This window comes from Mchenga conophoros, linkage group LG11, assembly GCF_057382185.1.
Source record: "Mchenga conophoros isolate Kocher_MC1m ecotype Shallow Benthic linkage group LG11, M_conophoros_male_GT1.1, whole genome shotgun sequence".
Classification (NCBI taxonomy): Eukaryota; Metazoa; Chordata; class Actinopteri; order Cichliformes; family Cichlidae; genus Mchenga; species Mchenga conophoros.
Window position 1 is genome coordinate 22784359 of NC_140536.1, and position 25379 is coordinate 22809737.

General features: G+C 41.2%; 1 protein-coding gene across 3 annotated transcripts in view; it reads left to right on the forward strand.

Moving 5' to 3' along the window:
* The window catches only part of bcam (basal cell adhesion molecule (Lutheran blood group)), a 48864-nt gene that overhangs the window by 10403 nt on the left and 13082 nt on the right, over positions 1-25379 (forward strand). For all 3 annotated transcript variants that reach the window (XM_085291527.1, XM_085291528.1, XM_085291529.1), the window contains exons 2-6: positions 22234-22358; positions 22565-22772; positions 24757-24824; positions 24908-25004; positions 25143-25325. In XM_085291527.1, coding sequence (XP_085147653.1) covers positions 22234-22358; positions 22565-22772; positions 24757-24824; positions 24908-25004; positions 25143-25325 — 681 coding nt within the window. The remainder of the gene's footprint in view (positions 1-22233; positions 22359-22564; positions 22773-24756; positions 24825-24907; positions 25005-25142; positions 25326-25379) is intronic.

The window sequence follows — 25379 nt, forward strand, 5'->3', positions numbered from 1 at the left end:
TCAGGGTGCTGGAATAAGCAAAGCTAATGCTAACTCTCTGCTTATATACACTTGGAGGTGCTTCATGCTAGGAGCAGTTTGAGGAGATCCAGACCTTATGGTTATGATGCTACCAGCCAAACAATGTCATGCTTGTCTTCCTGCTGCTATCAGCCTGCTCTCTCTTCTCCCGCCTTGGTTATATCCAAGTATCAAAGCAGTACTGACTGTCCTTCACTGAATAATCCTCCCCTTCTACCCACTTCTTCCTGTTTTCCACTCTTTCTTGGCTTTCTCCCAATGCACAGTTAGCTAGTTTAGCAGGAAGGAGGAAACTGGCAGTGGGTACAGGTGAAGCAGAAAGAACCGTACAGTCATAGACTTAAGATTTTAATTGCACCGGCTGTATCTTACGCTTTCACATTATCTCTTTTTTTTTTTTATCTCTCCTATTAGCCACCCAGGCCTTTTTGCCTGTTTCACCTTCATTCAGCTACTTTTATGTCCTCATATCTTTTCTTGCTACTGCTATCATCATTGGTAGTCCTTCAATTTTGTTTCGCTCATTTGACTTTTTACACCACATCCCAGTGTCAGGGCCTTCTTCTGCTGTTTCTCGTCATCTATTCCCACTCGACTATGTGGTCAGAGCCCCTGCAGTGGATTATCAGTCAGTTGACTCACAAAGGGCAGCTAAAGCCTCCAGTACAAACATGAGACAATATCCAAATGATTGGCTGCTTGGCTCTGGACCATGGAAACAAGCTGCCATATCAGGCTGAGCCAGGCTTGGTCCACAGGTCTGCCCATAGACCACATTATGCTGTAACACTGATACACTGTAGTGTTTTTCTTTGTTTGCTGCAACTGGCTTCTGGTGTAGCACAATCCAAAATGGAATAAATTATCAGATGAATATAGAAACTGTGATCGATTGCTTTTACATGCAGTTATAATGCGTATTACTGAAAGGTAGAGTTTACTATGCGAAATTCATGTAAAGTAATTACAGTAATGGCCAGGAAGGAAGAAAGAGGAAGACAGAGAACACAGAAGAGATTTTGTGGATGTAGTGAAGGAGGACATGCAGTGGGCTTGTGTGACATGAGGGGATGGATGGTAGGGAAAGCGTGAGATGGAGGAAGATGATCTGCTGTGGTGACCCCTAAAGAGAGCAGCTGAAAGAAGTCTGGTTTTTTTTCAGTAGTTAATAAGGGCATATTTAGCCACCAATGAGTCCAGCAAATGTTTACCTCCTCCATCTTTACTAAATAGAAAGGTTTCCCCAAATTGCTATAAACTCTTTTTCAAGTAGCTGTCCCTTAATTTTCTGTTAATTGACTATTCGTTGCAGCTCTAATTCGTGTATATAAACTATATTCTGTTCAGCTTCCATATGTTTCCTGGTATTTGTGAAATGTTAGAGGTGAAGCAACCAGTTGGTGTGATTCATGACAGGAAAGGGTGGTGAGCATCTGGGTGCTAGTATGCTGAATGTATACTCTGAGTATAAAACCTCTTTAATCTTAGGAACACACTGTCCCCAATCTTTCGAGCCATCTGCCTTCACTTGTGCATGGCTAAAACTTAAACTAAAGTGTTACCTCCATGTGTCTCCCTGCTACCTCAGCCTGTATCTCACAGCTCATTATTGAGACACATGGTTGGCCCCGCTTCCCTTCCAGCTGCATTTCTGCTTAGAGATGGATCGCTGAAGTCATGGAAAATTCTGGAGGTCTAATGACAGACAGCTTCCACGTCTCCTGTCCATCAACTTAGCTCACCTCTCTTTCACATTCCTTAGGTCACACCTGGTTAGTATTACTTGCTTCTTCAAGGATTTGACAGATACCCCCCTCTTTCCTCCTCATTCTACCCCTGCCTTATACCTGTATGGACAAGCTTTTACTTGCCAGTGAAAACCTCTCTCAAACACCCCATCATAAATGTCAAGATTTGCCCAAGAGCCCCCAACATAACTGCAGAATGTATCTAATTATAGGTTTTACAACAGCATGCAGTTCTGTGTTTTTTTCTGACATATGGACTCAAGATACATTCTTTCAGAAAACCTCCCAACACTGTTAACTCAAAATATAATCATGAAAACAATTCTGAAAATGTAAATTGAATAGCTCCCTCGTGATCTTGAAAGCAGTTTTATCAGTAAAGTATGGATGATGACGAGTCGAGATCCGGTAAGGCAGCGTCATCACCTTTGAGTTTGTTTTATTAAAATGAGTTCAGTTGCGTTACGTCTGCTTTCCCCTCTGCTCTCCACCTCCCCCACCCCCATTCCCGTAATGAAAGGAATAGCTAACAGCTATGGATATAGCCAGAAGGTCGCAGATGTCTGGTAATATTCAGGATGTATTTCATTTCACCCCCTTCTCTTAATTTTCACTTCAGTTTAGCAATGGGTGATACATTGCGCTGATTTTCATTTCCCATATGTTGCTTTCAAAATTAGCAAAACATAAAAGCACTTTTATCTTTTTCCATCTTGATCGTGGTTGTTATCTCCAGTCCTTTACCCTTTGTTTGACTCCCTTTTCTTCTCCTTGTTCTTTAACCATTCATCAATGCTATCTTCCTTCTTCTAGCATCACATGTGTTCATGTCACTACATCACCTGATTCTTAGAGGGGATGGATGGTGCCAGGGTTGTAGAGGTGTCGATAGTTGTTCTTCAACACCCCTGAAAACTTACAGAAACCTCCTTCTCTTGGATGTGCACAGCAATCCTTGGCTTACAAACATATGATGTTTTATTTCCTCCATTATGCTAAACAACCAGCACTTACGATGCCCACACGGACCATCTGCTTCTGTAAAAAACCCAAAGCAAGCCTACTGGGTCAGAAAGCAGGATTTTCTTTCAGGCTAAGAGCTTTATATTGTAATTTAACAGAGAATGTGTTTTCAAGGAAAACAACGATAGTCAAGAATATATTTTCTGGTGTTGTTGAGGATTCTCAGACCAATATTTAATCACTGAAAGTTAGTGTTCATTAATATGACTTTTCTCCACACTTTAATTAAAGAAGAGGAACAAATCACTCTCCACACAGTCAGCCTCTGTGGTATGCTGCAGCCATGATTAAAGTGATACAAGGACACCCTGACACACTCCTTTCATATGCTTCATTTTTCCTTTGATCTTTGTATCTCTGAAAATTAGCTTCACATCTCCAGGCCAGTCTGGTGTATTTACTTTAGTGTTTTTTTCCTTCCTGTCAGCGTCTGTCATCTCTGTAATCTCTGTAATCTCTTCATGAAATCACTCGAGTCATTCTAACTTCATAAATGTTTTGTTTTCCTTGATATGGTATCTTGCATGAGAATTTGAGACAAACGTGGATGTTGCAAGAAGAGATGGGATGTTTGTTTGCATCTGATAACAAAATGGAAAGAAAGAATAGTTGGTAACGATCATTTACTGTCACACAGTGTCGCATGGCTGTCACATGTTTGCACGTCTTTATTTCCTGTGCTTCGTGACCCAAAGATACGTGTTGTCTGTACTGCTACAAATTACAGAAAAGTAACAAATCCTGACATGATAAAAAGCTAAAAATGATCAAAATGATCAAAAATCTAATGATTTATTTTTAATTATCTGAAAATAGTCAAACACACTTAAGCTTTTAACATTAAATGAATCCCCTCCCCCCCAGTTAGTTTCAACCTTTCAAAAATGAGCCTAATTTTAGATGATGACTCATGTGCTAATGTTGCTCTCATGCACGCCATTTTCTATCAAAAGAGAAAGCATACTAAAGACCACTATACTGATGAAATGTCTGTGGCAAACAAAGGCCTTGCATAATTGTACATTTATATGTATTGTGTATTCATGTTAGGATGATTTGTAGTGTGTGTTTGCTGTGTTTTTGTGAAAAGAAGCACAACTCAAAGGGTCAGAGATCCATCTGGTGTGAAGATCTCATGGGAAGCCAAACACATCACACATCAGCATTTGACCTTGAATATGTACACCATTAAAAAGACGAAAAGGATTAATGGTCCTGTGTTTTATTCTGCGAAAAGCAGGCCACAGGCACCGTGTTATCACGGAGAACTGGCATAGAATAGGTCCAATCTGTTTTTGTGTTGTCTGGGTTATAAAAAGGGACTGCGAATGCTTTGTGGTTCAAAAGCATGGTAGGGGAGCAGAGTTTGGGTTAGACATTTTTCATTGACATTATTCCGTCTAACCTTCTCCCCTCTCAGCCTCTACTCACTTCCCATTGACCAACCAACATTCATCTGTCGCATTCTCTTTCCATGACAACACCCCGCTGATTTGTTCTTTCTTTGACTCTTCCAGCAAACTCGAGAGCCCTCACCTGTACCTCCCCCTCCCCCTGTCCACACATTAGTCCCGCAGTATCTTTGTTTTCCATCTCCTGGACCTGCAGGTCTGCGCACGTTGAGACACGTGTTGTTTTGTCTCTCTCGGGTTTCACACATTCCAGATATTATCTCCAGGCTCCAGTTAGCTTATCTAAGGAAAGGCGGTCAATCATTTGACAGACAATGATAGATTGCGCCCTCTGAGTCAAGCCTGATGACTCCAGATGAAAGGCCTGCCGAAGGGGTGGCCTTGTCATGTTGGACATTTCAAATAACTTTGCTCTCCTGTTGTGGTTACTTTCCGATTTATCTCGCAGACTCACCAGAAAAGTGTCCCCGAGATCCGTTCAAATTAAAATGAATGATTATTATTTAAATCTTTGCTTCATTTGCCTAATTATTTCATCTGTTGTCTCCCATTTCTTTTCTAATCACATCATCATCCAAGCTATGAATAATAATTTAATAAAGCATTAATGAAAGTGAAAAATGTACGGGGTAGCAGATTGGAATTTTATGAGGACCGGAATAATGCACCTTCTGAAAGTCTCTGGCGAGCCTTGATGTGTAAATGAGTAAGACATCAGTGGTGCCTAAGTCAGAAAAATGTCCAATTTATGAGAAGTGGCTTCATAAAAAAATCAGAGCTTGAAATTGAAATTATTCATGGTTGACATTTCCTCGTGTTTCATTCTGCCATTTTAATTTTCAGGCTCTGTCGTTACAACCTTGGTTTTATCAGGTAACTGGCCGACAGTGTTCTCATTGTGTGTTTATTTCTGTCCCTGTGCGTGCCACCGTGTATATATCCACCTCTAATCCAGCCTTGGGCAGTTTCTGTCCCCTATAGGCTCAGTGTCAGCAGCTCGACTTTGATGTCAAGCCACAATTTATTCGTCTGTCTCTGTGGATTCCCCTGTTGTCCACATAATGTCAGGCAATCAATAATAATGTGACCTACCTATCTACTCTTGACTACCCACTGCTCAAGTTATTCACCCCACTGGCTGCACGGTTCCAATCTCTGACCTGCCCCTGCCCCTGAAGAAACCCCATATTCCCAATACTGCTTTTACCAATAATGCCTGTCTAGCTATGACAATAACCTATGTGTCTGTTACTGTGGTAACATACAGCCCTGTAAAGCAAAAGCGACCCCCTGCTTCTCTTGTTTAAAAAATAGTCTGTTCCTAATGAAAACAGATCAAGTCTGGAAGAGTAAGAATGGACACGGGGAAGCATAAAGAAAGTGAAAAAAATCTAATCAAGAGATGAACAGCTGCTTGTTCATGAATATATTTGCCGAGCCCACCATATTCCCACCCCCACCCACCCCAACTCTTTCTCCCTCTGTTGAACCCCCACTGTATTTCTGAAGAGCTAATAGAGAGTGGGAGAAGACAGGTGTGCCATTATACTGCAGATTAGCAAAGAATGCTAGAAGGTTAAAACAGTCTGCCTAACTCAGATGTGCATTTGTGTGCGAGCTCATATTCCTCTGGAATTGCATTAAAATCAGTGTGTGTGTGTGTATAATACATGATCTGAATGCTTGTCATGATATGTATGCTTGCCCTGTCCATATGCTGAATGATATTTGAAATATGCTCACTGGGTGTGTAAATGTATGTGTGTGCGTGTGCATACCACATCTTTCTTCCGTCTCCTTGCCCTACCCATGTGTGGCTGAGTGCTAGGACCTCGCTATCTTCTAGTCTCCAGCTTATCTGCTTGCCTGTCTTGGAGTGTTGGTGCAGAAAATAGAAACTACTTAGTGGGAATTCATTCTTTTTTCCTTTCCTTGTTTGAAATATGTCCTTCACATGCAGCAAAATACCGTGCAAGAAAAAAAAAGTAATGCAGTGGGATGTGAACAGTGATGTGGAATGCTTTTAACTATCAGTAAGGCCTTTTTTCATTTTTATAATGAGTTATCTGCATGAGAAAACTGTTGGCATCAGTTTGACTCAGAATTCTATTTGGAAAAGCAGCCTGCATACGAATGAGTGTGCAGCTACTGTGTCTCCATCCATAAATATGTTGCAGTTAGCTATGTGTGCACATGGCCGTGTATATTTTCTCCTACCACCTAACGTCTTACAGTGTGGTTGTTAGTGGGTTTTTCCAGTTCCCAGCCTCTCAGCCAGCCTAACACTAGCCAGTCAGTCAGCCATGTGGTCCCTCTCCACTCTAATTAAACTCACCGTGGTTCCAAAGACACAACCTCTATGCCAAACTTTGTGTCAGCTGCTGCCAAAACCCGTGCATGTACGGGTGTGTCAGAATGAGAAAAATGGAGAGGGAAGAGTGGTGTTATAAGCACATTTGCTTCTCTTTTTACTTAGTCAAGATGTAGTAGAAGAATGTGCCAAGGCACAGGAGGACCAGTGGAAGAACAAATGGAAATGTGGGAGTAGAAACAAAGAAGGATCTACAGTAGACAGCACATTCAAATGATTGCCTTATGAAGGAAAAGAGGGAATTTAGTGGATTTAGAAATCAGGGAGAAGAAGGAGGAGGAAAATGATGGAGAATAGTAATTAACTCTGAATTATTCTATCTTTGAGGGATCAGGGGGATTAATCGAGGCTTTGGTTTGGATTCTGCACCTTTCCCTCTGTTGCACCATGGGAGTCTGGTTCCTGTATGCAAATGCGTGTTTGTGTGTGCACACATTTTCTGTGTGCATGCCCGCATGTGTCGTGGTGTAGTCCAGAAGGCTTCATGTGTCTGTGCCAGTGGGCTTGTGACCATATCTACCAGCCACCCAGCCAGCCAGTGCTGGTGTGTGTATTGATGTGTGACTTTGTACCCCACACTTACTGAAGTTCATCCAAGCATTATAAGTTAATCCGCCATAATAGGCAAAAAAACAGAAAGTGGGGGTCATGGTAGGTAGGGTTGAGGGTGGGTGCAGGGCATTAAAACATAGTGAATGTGTGTTTCTTTGTCTCTGTGTATGCATAACAGTCTGCTATGTGTGAGGTATGTCAGTCAGGAGAGTGCAGATTCAGGGCTAGACACATCGTTTTAAATCCCAGGTTTATGTGCTGTTGGGACAGCAAGTGTTGATAAGCCAGTCAGGAAAACAGCACGTCATTCAGATAAAATCATGACTTTGGCTGCCCTAAATCAAAGCTATAAATCCCTCCAAACATGCTAAAAAAATTGTTTTTTTTTCTCAAGTGACTAATTGATCTAGTAAGTAGAGGTGAGGAAGACAAGTTAGAGTCTAGTGGTTTTGCTGATATACTGCATGGAGGTCAGCAGTGGCAGTGAATTTTGCCGTTCTTAAGGAAACAACAAAACATATAGTGTGCCGAGTCGAGAGTCATATATTCCGAGCACGAATTGAATGAGCTCACCTTTAGCCGAGACTCGCAGTACCTCTTAAACACCGAGTGTTTTCACTGTCAACACTGTATTAGTCTGTTTGTCCAGACCATGAAGACCTAAGAAGAGGGAAGAGCTGAAGGGCAGGTGAAGGGTAATTTTGTGATGGCTGAGGAGTGGAGTTAAGCTTTACCCAGCCTGTCTCTGAGCAGTGGTCCATTCTCTATATACTGTTTCTCACTATCTCTTGACCACTGCCTTTCTGCATTTCCTCATTTTCATTTTTTTTGTGGTTCTTCTAGAAATTAAGATTTCCAAGCTGTTATCGTGCACTTTAGTCAGCTTCCAGGCACAAAGAGGCATGTGCCTTTTAAAGCTGTCATTACCACACTTTTGGCTCTTTTCTTTCACCTTCACCCTATCTGCCTTCCAGTGGGTTTACCCATTCCTCTCTATCCCTCTATCTGCTCCTTACACGCAGACTTAACCAGCCTGCTGAGCACGATGGCCTGTTTTTAAAACACGGAGCAATGACTGGATAAGAAAACAGCAAAAGGATAAGGGACGCAGAGAAAGAAAAGAAAAGAGGAATGAATCGAGGCGTACTCCAGCGGCCTGTTATCTCATTACAGCGGTACCTTTCTTGTCATGCCCGACTGACTGACCCCCTAAGGAAGACTCTCACCCCCCTTATAAGACCCTCTTTATTCAGCAAGCGCACTCGTATTTCAGCTTGGACACAAAGACGGGCAATTCTCTCTGGTTTTTGAGCCATCCACACCAGATTTGTGCATCCTGACTTAGCCAAGGAACACATTCAAACGTACAACACAGGCACATAGAGCAGCCTTTTAGTCGGCAGTTATGAAATCATGCTTGCAGATAATGGAAGCTAATAGAGAGAGTGGATATCCATTTGTTCCACCATTTTCTCCCTATTCCAGCCCTCTCGTCTGGTCCCATGTGGGTATTAGGAGAGGAATTCAAGAGGGAACTGCTGTCAGCTAAAGTAGTGGAAATGGTGTGCCTCTCTCTTGCTTTTCTATCTCTTCTGCCAAAATGAAGGCTCATTAGAAGTGAAGGGAGGGCTGTGTCTAAAATGAAATGGATATAGTGCTATTCAGCACTCCTACTAACAGACAGAGCGAGATTGGGGAAGAAGACTGTGAAAGATGTGAAAGACTTAGACAGTTCTCCTAAAGTGGAGCAGAAAAGGTAAATGAACACCCCCTGAATTTAATCAGTAAAAGCAAATGTGGAGAAATCGTGCTAAACAGGCTAACTGCAAGATGCCAGTTTCATGTGAAAATGAAAACTCCTCTCTGGTGTTTTCTGTTCACACATCCATCCATCCATCATTCATCCATCCATCCATCCATCCATCCATCCATCCATCCATCCATCCATCCATCCATCATTCATCCATCCATCCATCCATCCATCCATCCATCCATCCATCCATCCATCCATCCATCCATCCTCTCCTGCTTATCCAATCCAGGGTCACAGGGGGGCTCAAGCATATCCCAACTACCATAGGGTGTGAGGGGTACAGACTGGACAAGTCGCTAATCCAACACAGAGAGACAGACAACAATTCACAGAGAACTCACATTCATGCTTATGGGCAATTTAGAATTACCAATGAATCTAAGGGGTACCTGGGGAGAACCCAAGCAAACACCTGGAGAACATGCAAACTCCTCCTAGTAAGCAAGTTGGACATTTAATCTGACAGTTTAAGTCTATGATTTTAAAACCTCTGTTATCCACTGGTGAGGTCATTTGGAGTTTACGTTTAGACAATATGGTTGTTCCCATTGTGCAGTAACACATTGTTTGCAGCGTTAGTTTGTCTCGTATTACGTTGCACATATTTATTAATCACTGGAGCCTCAACTGATGTTAAAATTTATTATCAGAGAGGAGTGTTGTCATCTTCACATTACTGCCAAAACAGCTTTCAGGTTAGGAAAGCTCACAAAGAAGATTGCTACGCGAGCTCTAGCGTCTTGCTGTTATATACCCACCGTGTTATTTGTTGACTTCAGCTTGTGCAATGTGTGCATAACCCATCCACCCAGGAACAGAGCCTTTGTCAGACCAACAAAACACCTGGGTACTACAATTCAGAAAGAAATGATAGGTGGAAAAAAAAGGTGACGGAGGGAGGCAGTGTTTGTGGAAGTCAGTTGTTGAGATGTGAAGGGCAGGCAGGTGTGTTTATGTGGGTCTGTTTCGCTGTTTGTGAATGTTACAGTATGATACCGTAAATAGGCTTCTGTAAATAGACTGTGAGACATTCGTCTCCGCGCTCAGAAGTAATTATATACACATGGGTTTTCAGGACAACCTGTTTTAGTCTTTACTGTGTGTGTGTGTGTGTGTGTGTGTGTGTGTGTGTGTGTGTGTGTGTGTGTGTGTGTGTGTGTTAGTTAATAGGGTCAACAAGAGAAAGACCCACAAAGAGACATGTTGGCTTTCACCTTTTCCTCACCGTACAGCTTATCTTGCTTCCCCTCTCGACCACAGGCTTCTGGTATCTTTTTTCTTGTTTTTTTAACCTTAGTCAAACTGTAAGCCATTGTATTTTCAAGGACCCACACATATATATAAACACTGTAATGGCAATGTTCAGGTGGGGTTTTTCTTACAGTAAATGAGCATAAGAGCCACTTTATGCAGAGTATTTATCTGCAGAGTATGTTAGGAAATGACTTGCAGAATGAATTGATTAAAGGATTGAGAGAGAGGGGAAACGGGAGAGACAGCAGAAGCAGCAGCACTTTGTCCTAACCCTTTTAGTGAGATTAACTGTAGTCTTAATGTCTCTCCCCTTATTTATACTGAGTCAGCCTCTCCGCCCTCCGTCTCTCCTCTGTCTCACAATGTGGCCTGAGTGCAAAAGGCAGAGGTGCCAGCAAGTTTTCATTTTGGAGAAACAGCTTCTTTATCTGGAGTATGACATGTTGTGTGACATGAGTGTGTTCTTATTCTACTTTGTGTATCCTACATTTATACACAAGTAATGAAGAAACCAGGTTTAGAAGAAACAGATATTATTAGACATAGATATGGACAGAAAATGTGGGGAAAGAGGGAAGCTACATGCTGTAAGAGCTTACCTGGCTGGGGTCTCAGCTACTTTGGGTGGGTGGGTAGGTAGGGGGTTGCACCTGCTTGTGGTATGGAACCTAACCACTTAGCCCCTTCAGGTTGGCCTAGAAAAGCATATTCAATATTTAAAGCTCTACCTTATAACTTAAAGTGCATTTCTGGGCTGCAGACAGAAGTCTCGATGTCTCTGTGTCACAGTCGTTAACCTCAGCCATTGCTCCCCCTAGTGCCATTGGTATAGTTCATATGTAGGATGTAGCTTAACTTAACATAATCCAACCATTTTGTTTCTGCTAGCTCCAAACAGTGTGGATCCATGTGTGTTTTGGCTTTAATAAAGAAAAAAGGACGGACGGCGAATCCTGGGAAGAGTTTTCCTTTAACCTGTTATTTTATTATTTTTTTCAGTGGAACACTGAAAATGATGGGCCACAAGTCCCCTTTAAGAACAAAATGAAGCCTTGGTTTTCACTTAAAGCCTTGATTACCAAGGCAGCACTGTTCACGAAAACGGAGGAATAAATTGTAAAATACATTTGCAAAATGCTGAACAATGGAAACCTGATAAACCATGAGTAGTTTTAAACAAAGCTTACTTCTAAGAGTATGGTATTAAACTGTAGTTCTGCACACAATGTTGTGGCACCTCCCCTTTTGTTGAGGCTTTTCTCTGAAATATGTAAATGTATCACATTTAGATGTGAACTTATCATTTTAGACCACATTGCAACTCATGGCCATGTGACTGTACAAAAAAATATATAGTTGGCCAGTCATAGTTTGTACAAACAGTTATGTTTTTGCTCCGGATAAAGCTCTGCTCTCTGTTATGGAACTGAGGCAAAGCAGGCATTAGGCACTGAGATTTAATAAAAGATTCTAGTGGTTACATCAGAGGAAATGTGGGCTGGAGCTTGACTCTTGCTAGAGACTAAAACTCAGGACACAGGATAAAATCAGCCTGCTGTGAGTCACCCACTTAAATCACTATAAGAGCCGTACATCACTCTGCTTTTGCTGAAATCTGTAAAAGCACATACACAAACAGAACATTTATAATACTCCAGTTTGCCCCTCATGATTGTCAGTCGCTTGTCATTCATCCATCATCTTTCCAGGGCTGCCCCATCCTTTATGGGATCCTGTGAGCAATTTATAATCTTTACTGCCTCTCTCATCACTGAATGCACCTCATTAGGATAGCCTATTATGGACGCCAGCGACATTACTGACAACATATGCAAGCAGATTGCTTCTGCCAAACACTGCATATCATTTTGGCCCATTAAAGCAAGTCATTTACCTTAATAAATAGGTAGAGGCAGAGTGGAATTGGAAACACACAAGAGAGCTTCTCCTTCCCTCACTTTGTCTTTCTCCCTCTCCTGCACTTCATTTTTAACTCCTCCTTTTTCTCCTGCGTCTCCTGCTTTCCCTCTTCCTCGAGACCCTCTAGCTTTCTCAACTTCTCATTCAAACTTTGCACCACACTGCAGTCAAGCTCCTCTTCTCATTTTTTTCTGCATATCTCACCATTCCTGCCTCCTCTCTCATCCTATTTATACATTTTATTTTTGCCACGGGCTGTGTTTCAAGAAAGGACAGGAATAGCGGGAAAGACTGGGAGACGGTGTTGGGATGGGGGTGGTGGGTGGGGGACAGGGTATGTTAATTGGAACGCCTGAGGCAGGATGGATGGAAGAGGGAGAAGATGGAAAGGATGCCCAGATTCGGAGGCCCCTGAAACATTAAATATTAACACCTTTTCTCATCTTTGCCCTTTTAGTGACATCCACTGATTGGGTTCTCTCAGAGTCGATCGGGACACACATACACACCCACCCTCTCTTGCCTTACCCCTTTCACCAAATTGAGTTCCCACTGAAAATGAAAGGCAGCAAGGAGGAGACATACTGCTGTAATTGGCGACCCTCTCTGTTTTGTGCCCTTTGATTCAAAAAGTAATGAAATCTACTTGATATTTTTATCCAATCTTGCACGTATTGCTTTTTTCCCCGATATTAAACCCCTAATGCAAATTCTGCTAGGAGCAAGACACTGGCCATTGTTGTGCTAACTCACTCTTAATGGAGTCAGATATAATGGTACAAGATTGTGTCAGCTAAAAGACATTAGCCTTATAAAAGAATTAGTCTGTATGAGAGATGAGTTTGGTTTTACCCAGCTAACTCTAATGGGGAAGGACACTCAGAGAATCCTTTGGTTTATCAGTGAGGTGATGTATCAAACCTACTTTTGCAGAAGCCCTTACACAGCACTTAAACTCACAAGACTCATGCATAATAGCTCTATTTATAATTTCTTTGTAAGATTTACTGGCTTTGTTCTAATTTTTTTCTTATATTTTTTTTTACAATTGCCTCTGCAGAAAGAGGCGTAGGACTGCAGTGTCAGCTCGGCACATTCATATTCTGCTCATGCCCTGTCTTTTGTAATTTTTTTTATATATATCTAACATGGCTTGTACCTTCTATCCTCATCCTGATTTTTTCCTTCTGACTCACAGGCTCATGTCGAAGAGGACAATCACACCACCTCACACACATACAAACATGCTCTTATTGACCACATAGCTCCAAACTCCTGTGTTTGAAAGGGGCTGACTTCTCACCCCGTTGCCGGAGCAGCAAGACCGACAAAAGGGAATCTTCCAGCACACAAAAGAGAGAGTGAGGGGCCGACCTTGTAGCCCTCTTCACACTGTTTGTATTGAACCCCTAAACTGCCGCAAGATGACACGACGCACACACTAGTAAAGCTTTGATTTATCTGTCGTAACGGCACCCACTGTGATGCTACCTTTTTGCCCTCCACTCCAACCCTCTCCTACACACAGGCAGCTTGGAATGTAGAGTAATCAGACTTTGTGATGACTGGGGGCTCTGCATGTTGCAGCACTAAGTTGGATGCACCCATGATGCAAACAAGGCTAACTGCTATAAGCCTTGTATTTGGCTCAGCTGCATTACGTCAACATCAAGTCCCCGGGAAGATCAGACCTAAACTAATTTCCATGTTCCCTCCTTACTCTGTCCTCTGTCTCCCTTACTCATTTCAAATGAAGCTCGACCTCTGAATCCACATCAAGTGAAACGTGTTTTAAGTGCTAATCACTTCAGCGTCATTGAGAGCATGCCTTGGACTTCAGACGCCAAAGATAAAACAGATTTTAAGCAAGAAGGCTGATGCTGCAGCCCAAGAGAGGAAACAAATTAAGCTAATGCAAGAAAAAAGTTAATAACAGGTCACAGAAATCTTATTTGACATCTAAAATCTGTCTTCCCTTTACAGGCTCTCCTTTGCCTCCCCTCTCATAAAAAAGTTGTAGCAACCTGAATGTGTGTGTGTGTGTGTGTGTGTGTGTGTGTGTGTGTGTGTGTGTGTGTGTGTGTGTGTGTGTGTGTGCTTGGGGTGTGGGAGGGTGTGGGGGTTATGTTTTGCTGCAGGGTCCCAGGTGTGAATTGTACTTCTTCTTAGGTGGTACATCAGTACAAGCCCAGACAGGAAGACAGCAAGGCATCTTCCTATCCCGCATGTCCGGATGTTAATATATGGCATCTGAATATCCTGGATCCATCTATCTTCCTTTTAATCAAGACCCACTTGAAAACCCGTACAGATACAACAATCGATAAAAAACACGAGCACCCAGATGCACCAAGCAATGAAATATGAGCACTAAACATATTATTGTGTTTGACACCAATTAGATCAGATATCATCTTCGAGGTACAATAGACCTCTGCTATCGACCCAGAGTTATGACTAAGGAGGCTTTAAACTGGGTTGTGAACGGTGAGATGAGATTTACAAGACTGAAGGTAAATCTCTGGTTGCTGTAATTGGTACTTGAGTGCTGCTGTCTGTGTAACATTGGCTTGAAACAATCCTCAAAGAAGAGTTTTTTGCCTGGGAATTCTTGTGAAGTTCATTACAGTCAATCCCTGGCTTTTTGTGTTTTCTTTCTTTCTTCTTCCTTTTTTATTAGGAGCTGCTGAAGAATTTCTATCAATTCTTTGGTGCATATTCACTAACAGACCATCTATTTTAATTTCGAAGCACAGTTACAAATTGCAGTTGCAAATTAATCAGGCATAAAGGAATTTGTTTAGAACATCAAGTTCTTCTGGGACTCTCATGAATCTTCTGTTAAGACACTTGAAATGCTTTCATTCCCACTTGGGGAAACGTCTTTCTCGTGGTATGTATCAACACAGTGGCGAACACAAGTAGCACAAAAAGAGCTACTTGCTCTGCATGCACTGCAAAATATCTGTGTTAGTACATCAGAGTATGAGATGTTTTGCCAAACTGATTTACATATATTGTGGTGAGAGCAGGGAAAGTAACAAGACATGTTTACTTTTTAGCGTTATAGGATGTAAAGCACTTGGAGAGAGAAAAAAAACACCAGCAACATTTATGGCCATATCGCTCATATAATAACTGTCCTTTGACCCCAGTATTGACTCTGACTTCACATTTTTTCTTCACTCTATTGTATTCATTCTTTTCTTCTCCCTCATTAATAAAGTAAACCACAGTGGGAATCTAATCACCATCAGATTCATAGCTGAAAGTCTTTCTCAAAGGTCAACACTTAACAGAAATCCCACATACATTGCAGCACTCAGTCAGATCTAGTATAGATACACTTATCAGTAGCAGTTACCAAGGAGACAGACTGAGAATCTGTGCTGTGTTTCTGTCTGTTTGACAAAAAATAGTTTCTATTTTTCATCACCTTGGTAGCTAAAAGTTTTACTTCCACAAACCTTGGGTTGCTTTTTTCTTTTTTTTTGATTGGCAGACTTCCCCTTTCTCTCCCTGCCCTGTCTATGGGGCATTTATGGTTGGTGTGTGGGACGTCTGTGTGGGATGTGTGTCTGCTGTGTGTGTTTTGCAGCAGCTGCTGCTCCCGTGCTGCACCTGTTCTTCTCTCATCAGTCAGGCGTTGACGACTCCAGGCCATACAAGGACCCACCCCGACTCTGGCAGCGTGACCCAGCCAGACCCCTAACAGACACGCACACCAACACTTACCACACACATATATATTGTGTACCCATGTCACAATACATTTAAACTCTTTGTATTCACTTTAGCTTTTTTATATCTGGCCCTCATGGGTAAGTTTCTGACATGGATTGAATTTGTCCGCCAAAATGAAACTCACCGAACAAAGTGAATTTCCAGAGCAGGGCCGACTGTTCCCTGGTAGCAGATGAATGTGAGAAGTGAGCGAACATGAAGGGCGCTGTAAACACACAATTTGAGTACGATCCAGTCTGCAACATTAACAGCCAATATCAGTATCACTGAGCTGAGGGAACCCTGCCACACACTCTGGCCTGTGTGCTGCTCACACAGTATTTCTGGTGATAGTGTCCAATTCTACTATGTGTTGGCAGCAATTTTTTTTTACCTCTTTTAATACAATTAATTTCCATCACTGATACAAAGAAGTGCAGTCTTAAGTTGTAATTTTTTTGCTTTCATTCCTTATTTCGCTTTGTGATAGAAAATGAGACTCTTGACTGAAGGTTCAGTTGAACATTAATAGTCTCTAAATACACAAAGACCCAACAACACAAGCCACTGTGTAGCCTACAGCTTAGCTAATGAAAAATGCATGTCTCCTTGGTAGCTACAGTACTGTACATTCTATGTACATGAATATGAACAAGAAGAGAATCAGCTGCAGTTTGTACAAAAAATAGAAGAAAAGTGTAAAGAGATGGAGAAATATTGCTTTCTATTGTAAAAGCTGCTGTTCAGTGGAAAGTGAAGAATTATAGATGTGGGTTTTTTTAGTAACCTTGTGCTGTAGGTGACTCTGTTCTTATGACATTGATGGCAGTGTCTCCTGCTGCATGCTGTTTGCTTTGCCAACAGTCAAACACACTAATCCTGTTAGAGGCCAAGGATGTTTTGGACCACACACATTTTCACAAACACACACACCTTTTTCCCCCTGTTCCAACTTTATACTTGATTCCTGATGATCTTCCTGCACATTTTATCACAGTGTTGGCACCAGAGTTAATGTCTCTGACACATGTTAAGTGAAATGTAATACTGGCATCATCCATCAGTCCTTACCCAAGTAGAAAGGTAGGCAAGCAGGTGCTACTAGTAACAACAGGGGTATAGTGTCATCAAATAGTAAGGCTAGTTAGTAAATTCCAGTGATTCCCCTGTAGATTAGGCTAGTTTTGAGCATATACTGTCTCTTCTTCCACTTTCTTTTTCTCCACTCTCCCTTTCTTCTCCTGTCATTATTTTCTTTCTTCTATTCTTTTTGCTCTCATGCACAGAAAAGACACATAGGCAAGATTGTGCATTGGGTATTAAAGAATGCTCTTTGAGAATGAGGGATAAGCAGAGGAGTGTCGAATAGAGAAAGAGGCTCCTGGTTTGATGTCCAGAATGCGGCAGTAGGTGAAGCAAAAACAACAGAGAAAACGAGGACAGGAGAAAGAGGATCCAGCTGGTTCTTTTCATAATGAGGGGCACCCACTTGTGTGTGTTTGTGTGTGTGCCAGTGTGTTAATAACAAGTGTATAGACAAGAAGTAGGCAGAAAAACAAGTTGAAGAAAAGGGCAAAACGAGGCAGACACATAGCGTTTCACATTAACTTTTCAGTAGATGTGGGACTCTCTGGATATGCTGCACTCCACCATGATACTTTGACTGCAGACTTGATTTCTTTTTTTTTCTACACACAATGTGCTCAACTGTAGCTTTTGGGGCAGTTCAGTTGCTCATACATATCACATGCATTATAGATATACTGTAAGAGTAACTGTGTGTGTGTGTGCATGTGAGAGTGTGTGTACAGGTCACAGTCTGACGGTCTTGTTCCCATCTGTCTTTCTATCCGGTCATGCACCCCATCGCACACCACCTCACACACACACTTTCCTTCTCTTTGGCTAAATCCGATTATCTAGCCCGCATCAGTTAACGAGACCCCCATGCAGCTAGTACTCCCTCAGACAGCCCCCACCACTCTCTTTCTCTCTCTCACACTCACTCACACATACAGTGACAGCCAACTGCCTATGTTTCTAAAAACACAAACACTCTTGCGCGCACACAGATGCTGCTCTAGGCTCAGATTGGACAGAGGACTCTCTAATTATGCTTTAATTGCCTATCTCTGTCTGTCCAGCTGCCTCGTGTGTAAAACACAGAGCAGGAGACCTCCCTCTGGACTCAAACATACTGTGAATGACACCAAAGGATGCATTTGAAAGAGAGCATGACCGAGAGTAAAGTGACAAATAGTTGGAGGCAAAAAAAGAGGTTGGCATAGGGAGAGGGGCAGGGTACCGATGAGCTCTTTTAAGCTATAATATTCCTTCTTCTCTTCCAGTAATCCTGGCTGGACTTTTTTGTTCTGGGCTTTATGCTAACGCTTTTACACAGGTTGTTTCGACAGATAGTAGCTGACTATTATAGTCGCATAAAATAAACAAATAGGGCTTTTAACAGTACTTGAAGTAAGACTTCAGTAGTGGTTATTTCATTGTGCCTAGCAAATTTATGATAGTGCTATAAAATTGTCCACAGTAATGTTACAATCACATTAAGGAAAACAGCAGTTTGAGACCATGACACAACCAAAATTATTGAAACTGTGGGCAATAAACTTGCAGTTTCTCTGCCTTTAAAATGGTTACATTAGAGACTGGGACTAAGTCTATAACTGCTAAGAAGACAGTTAGTTGTCATTATAACCAGAATACAACCAAATGGCAAACAGTTGAGTTGAGTCTCTTGTTGTGAGAAGGCACGTCACACATGAGTTGTGCTCGCTGACACAAACGAACTCAGCTTGTTTGCAGAGTGTTGGCAAGTCTGCATTTATAAATTAGATGGCAGTTAGTTGCAGTTAGTCAGTCCAAGCTGGACAACAGGGACAGGCTGCCTTACACCAGGTCACACCAGATCACAATTTACTTAAACATTTTCGGGGATACTGCAGTCTGCGCCAAAGTGGTGGCCAGGCCAATGAGTGTTACCATCCTTTGAGCCATGAGACTAACGTGGATATTAGCCAACCAAATCGTCCAACCAGCTAAAGACCTGGGCTCTCTGTGGATCTGCCAGAAAGTCACTTGATTTAATGTGGTGTGTTTGAGTGTGTGTTTTTCCCATGCGCCACTCGACGGGACTCTTAAATCCTGAGTGCTGTCTGAAAGTGCTGCACTTCATTTACTCACGCATTCTCGTACATTTGCTAGTCTGCCTCGCTGTTTGTGTTGGCGCAGAAACAGTGGATTTCTCTGGGCCACATCCCTCTTACAAGCTCAGAACATGAGACTTGGTTTGTAAAACTAATGTTGGTTCATCTGAGAGCTGCTGAGTTGACCAACCAAAATATTTAGTGAGAGAGAGGGATGCTGTATGGGACTGTAGAGGAAAAAAAAGGATAAATATACATGAAAACAAGCATGGGGATAAAAATAGATCTAAGGCAAGTGAAAGAGGAAATGCAGAGGAAGTGAGTCATTTCATCAAAATGTCAGCACGTAACTGACCTTTGACCCATGTGGTGAATCATGGTATTTGACCCCAGTGGAATGTGTCCCACTAACAGACATGCAAAACAAAGAGCAAACACTCTGTGTCTGAGTACTTACTCCACCACTATCTTTATCTATATGTGCTCTCCGTCTTTCCTTGCATCCTTTCCCCTCTCTCCTCACAGTAGACTCCTAACAAGGTGACCATCGCTCAGCTGCTCTCATCTCTCTTCAGACATTTTGAGCAAACACTCTTTCATCTTCTCCATCTGCATTTCTCCACGCTGTTATTAAAACTAGGCTGTCAAACAGCTCTGATCCCCCAGCAGTCCATACTCTGCACTCTTGGTGCTTTCTCACAACAAATGAATTATTCAGCTGTAGATTTTTTGGTCCAGAAATGGATGCAATAATTAATTTATGATATCATAAAAAATATTGGGGTTGGTTGTTCATTAGCCATATATATTCCTCCAATTTTAATATTAATTTGACTCTAGATCTGTAGCATCAGTACTGTGAGAAAAAAATGGGAATGTTTCTTAGGAAGTGTAGCTAAACAGATAAAGTCTAGACATTTAGATTTTTGGAATGTCATCCGTATAACTATTCTTGGCAAAATATTTTTATATGATATGAATCACCGAGTGTCACCCAAGTGACATTGTCATTTGTTTCAATGCATTAAAGCTTCACAATCACAGCAGTCTGCTGGCATGTGTATGACGACCGCTATATGATTTATAATAAAGTATTTGCTGCACTGACTTCATTAGCAGAAATTGAGCTCCTTTCCTTTCCTTTCTCGTTCTTTCCTTTCCTTCCCTTACCTTTCCTTTTGTGGGGATGAACAAAAAGTATTTTACCAGCATAATATAATCTGCAGTATGATCATTGCTTTAACAATGTAACAGATAGCTTTAAGATGGCCTTAAAATGTTTATGATGATATTAATTTTGTATTCCAGGTGCAGTTATAACTATTTTATACATATTGCATATCTGTGCTTATTTGAGTTGATGTTCAGGTTCATTAATGGTCTAAAGCTTCACCTAGTGAGAGTGTCTAGATGATCCATGCTGAGGGAAAACTAGAACATAGAAGGAATTGCAATACATGCTTACAAAACACTTATATCAGTTTATTTTAATATCTTTTATATGTTCATATTCTTGTATTAAGCTTTTAGTAGGGGTTCTTGATTAAAACATTTATTTAGTAGATGACATATACATAGTCTCAGTGAGCCTCTGGTCTGGTAAAAGGTCAGAAGTGCGAGAGGTGACATCGAGGCTGAGTGAGGTCGTGACACACACACTTTTAGTTAGATTTATTTAGAGGAGAGGTTAGTCATGTCTGGCTGTAACTGCAAAATTGTCTCGGTAAAAGAGGAACCGTTTCTTGGTGTCTCGGCAAGAAAGAGGAATAAGACAAGAACTGAAAGGTACACAGGAAGTGCCAGCCATGAAAATAGAAGATGATGTTCTGTGTAAAAGGTCATTGTGGTGTTGATTTGACGTATGTATAAAATGTATCGGTGACGTATGAAGGGGCGTCAGTAAACAAACCCTGATGTTATAAAATAATTGTTTGTGCTTTAGTAAGTCGAAGATCAATTGCTGTTTCCAGTGATCTTCCCACGTGTGAATTAAAATCTTCGTTTGACTTCACCCGGCCGGACCAGTGTGGTTATTTTTCGATCACCTCTTGTACCCTTTCTCAATTTTTGAACCTTAACACTTTCCTTTCCTCTCCAGCTCTCCATTAATATCCGTGCTTTTTTCTAGCCTCTCCTCTGAGGAATGTGTTCTAGTTGTCACATTGTTTGTCCATAGCTGGATGTGAAGAGAGTTTAAAGAGCTGTACTATTCCTTATCCCCACAGGAACCAGTCAGGGTCCTTCTGTTCCCAGCTGCATATTCTCGCATAAAAATCTGGGACACTGTGTGTATCCTAATGTCTCTACTGAATGTAGAACACTGACAGTGCCAGTCACCAGGGATTTATAGCTTCCCCCTTGGTCCCTTAACAGCTTCCACTCCTGCTGATACACCTATATGGGAGGACTGATACTTGTAGCTTGCAAGTCCTGCATTCATTAGCTACTGTAGTCCGGATTTAATGATGTTGAGATATACACCTAAAGCTTACACATTGGAAGTGGTTAAGAGATATCAGTTAAATACTTCTTTTAATGTCAGTTTTATATAGCGTATACGCTTAAGATAATAATATTTTGCTGTAGCAGATTGTGTAATTCTTGGTGTCAGTTGTCATCTCTGAAGGGATTCAACTATGTGTAACTCTTTATAATATTGTCCGCAGAGGGGGATCAATGCATGAGGGAATTGTTCGTGGCTACATTATGTGTTTCCACTAGGCATGTGGTAAACATAGACTACAGCTTTTTGTTGCTGATGTTTATGTGAGTGCTGACGAGTGCAAAAAGCCCAAGGTGCTTCATGAAAAGGTCTGTTCTAGTGCTGTGTCCCTCACGGACATTACACGTCTGAGCCTGTTTCTTGTAACACAGAATTTGAACAATCAGAAGCCCTGAGGGTTTTAAACAAACACAGAAGCCTTCAATCTAATAACATATAGTGGTTTTATAGTTGCCTATCTTTGAGATGACTGCTGTGCAGTAGTGTAGCAGTCCAAGGGATAAATAATTACTGTAACTGATATGTATTTGAGGATTACCAGACCTCACCAAGAGGGCAGCAGAAATTACAAGAAATATTTATATGCAAAAAAATGATTTTTTCTTCAATCATACAACAATATTATTGCCGTAATATCACATTGTGTCTCTCCATATATTTTGTAAAATTCTGCTACATGTTGCATTTTGCAGTGATCCTTGTTCTTTTTTCTTTTTTGTGTGTTCTTTTCAGTCGTAAGCAGTGGAAACGTGAATGTGGTTGTGAAGCCTAAAGTGGAGGTGTTAAAGGAAGAGAAAGCCTCACTGCCCTGCACAGTCACCCCATTAACAACTGGCACAATTGTTGAATGGTACATTGTAAGTAATTTCTAGATGTTCATTTTCTTCCACAGTTTTAACATTTCTAAATAGCAAAAAACAAAACAAAAAGAAAAAAAAGTGACATTAGAGCTATTTTGCACCCAAAGTTTAAAAGTAATGCTCTGTGAAAAAATACAATTTTCTTGTTCTTGTTTCATCTGACTTCTATCTTCTTATGTTCTTCCTTGGAACCATCCATTCAGGATTTGGGAACTAGAACACGTATAGCTTTCTGTCAGGGTAAGGAGAAAAAGGTTGACCCTGGCACCCCTCTGACAGATCGGATCAAGATTGGAGAAGACTTCACTTTGACCATTTCCTCTGTTAAACCCTCTGATGAGCTAAACTTCACCTGTCAAGTCACTGACCCTGCTGGGTCTCCAGATGGTACCACTTCTCTGAAGGTCTTTTGTAAGTTTGCCAGTGCCCTTTAGCCCTTTACTTGACCTCAAGGTTACTCCCTGAAGTTAAGTTTTCATTTAATTGTCATTGCCACTAATGTTTATGACTTTAATATATGAGATCTGCATTAATGCATACTTTGATTACGAGGTAGCTTAATTGTATCTCATGCATGTTGCTGATTTGAATTTGTAAATATTTACATTACGCCCATTCTATATATCTTTAGAAAAGTTTTATCATATAGTATAATTTACCAAAATTGTCCTTGAAGAATATCTTATTTCTTTCACTGCATGTAGTTCTTTGGAGCTTTCTCCAATACTTGAGATTACCATTTCCTTTTGATAAGATCTCCAGAGTTCAATTAACCACAACCTAATCACTCTTGACACTACTGATGAATAGTTCAATCACACGTGTCATTTCTAATATATCTCTCCTTTTTAAGAGTCCAGATTTATCACTAACATGCCGCCAGCTAATCATGGTGCAGACTACTCTGTCTTTGCCCCTCCAAAGCACCAAAATGAGTAGGATTCACTGGTATCTGGATTAAAGGGAGAAAAGGGGAGAATATGCATTGTGAGAGTGACAGAATAGCCTTTTGTTTAGTGATCAGTCCGCTTGAAGCTTTCAGGTTATCCATTAACATTTATGCACTCAGAGGCACCAAAGTTTAAAAGAATCTCATAAAATAAGCTATTAATTGTGAGAACACCAGTGTTCAACAATACCTCAATAGAGTGTTATTTGACAAAGGACTTTGAGGTGTACTTAAGGCCCACAGTACTAAGAAAATAGGCTGTCTTATAGAATAGCAATTATTCTTTGTTCCCATTTGACCATTTGACTCATTGGGGTTGAGTTATAGTGTGGCTGCCCTGGCTTAACTTAATGGGACTGAGTTATGAGGTCTCCAGTGGGTTAAGCTGCAATAGCCTGGGGTCTTTCTCTCAGGAAACTTACAAGCTAAACATTTTTTATTGGCAGAGTTGCTCCCACACAATGAATCAAGTCGTCAATGTGGATCTAAATTCATTTCTGTGCATCTGGCATGTGGGAATGACCAGAGTTTAAAAATACTGAGTAATGACTTAGACACAGAAAGAAATCTACTGTTTATTAATATAAGTGGATAACAGTTGCAAGCAGTGATAAGCTGACCTTGACGTAAGTGAATACTCACACCTGTGGTTGCGTGTGTGCACCAGTGTGTGTCCAACATCAACATTTGGTTGATGTTTGGTTGATGTTTGACGCTTACATCAGCAAGTGTTAGCCACAAACTGCTTAATTTGTAGTGTGAATGTACTAAAACAAGAACCATTAGCAGCAGCGTTATATTGCAAGAGTAGTGACGGAGCAGGAGTCAAATGTAAGCATAGAAGTAACAGAGATAGTCTTTTTTATTTTTAAGTAAAACTACAAAACAATGCCTTCTTACTTTATTTAACTGAAGTAACTCAGTTACTTGTATGTGACAGTGTGTGTTTGCCTGTAGGGATGCAACTAGTTTGTAGTTCACTCCTTCAGAGGGAACAGTTTTCTTGTATTTTGCAAGGGATCATGCGTCACAGGAGTCTGTTAAAGCAGCTCCCTTTTCAGGTACTACATCGTCACTGGAGGCTGACACACAGCTCTTGCTCTTAGACATGCCCAAACTTGCCCCCGCATATATCTCCGCTTATATTATATAATGGAAAATGTTATATCGATATTATCTCAGACAAAATAGTGTAGCATAACCTACTGTATATGTGTGTGTGTTTATGTGTGATTTGACCCCGCTTCAACCAACACAAAGAAAGCCAAAATGAAATCATGTGAAGAAGGCTGTTTGCTGTGTAATTTAATTACAGAAAGTCAGGAGAGATGGATTACAAATATGGAAGTTGAGCGTTTATGCGCACATACTGTTTGTAAAATGATTTTCATTAAGGGAATCATAGTGTTGTAATTGTAACTTGTGTTGTCCTTTTTTCTGTCTCAGCTGCGCCCGAACACCCAAAACTGACAACATCTCAGGCCATCACTGCAGGAATTCCTTCTAGCTCAGAGGTCTGTATGCGTTGTTTGCACATTTATCGATTCTGACCAAAAATACATACTCTCTGATAGCTTTTCCATTGTCGTTTTTTCAGGTCGGCACCTGTGAAACGAAGAATGGGTTTCCTCTTCCAAGAATTGTCTGGTTCAGAGATGCCAAACCCCTTCCTGAGGTCAAAGACAAACAAGAGAGTATGTGTTCTTTATATATATATAGATATATATAGATATGTATATATCTTCACCGTTTGCGTTCATTTGTAACCTGATCTGCTGCATTCCTTTAATTTTAGAACTGTTTTCCCTTTTTCCTTCCTTCCTGTCCGTCAGAAACATACATGGTTGCCAAACAAGTGAAGGAGACTTCGGGTCTCATCACTGTAACGAGCAGCCTGTACATGCAGCCCATGAAAGAGGACAAGGATTCGGAGTTTTACTGTACTGTAGAGTACAGCATGCCGGGGAACAAGATCGAAACAATGGATTCTAACCGCATCAAGATCAACCTAAACTGTGAGTGGTGGGCGCAGGCCGTTTGGGAGGGTATCCAGTCAGAGGTCTTTCCCT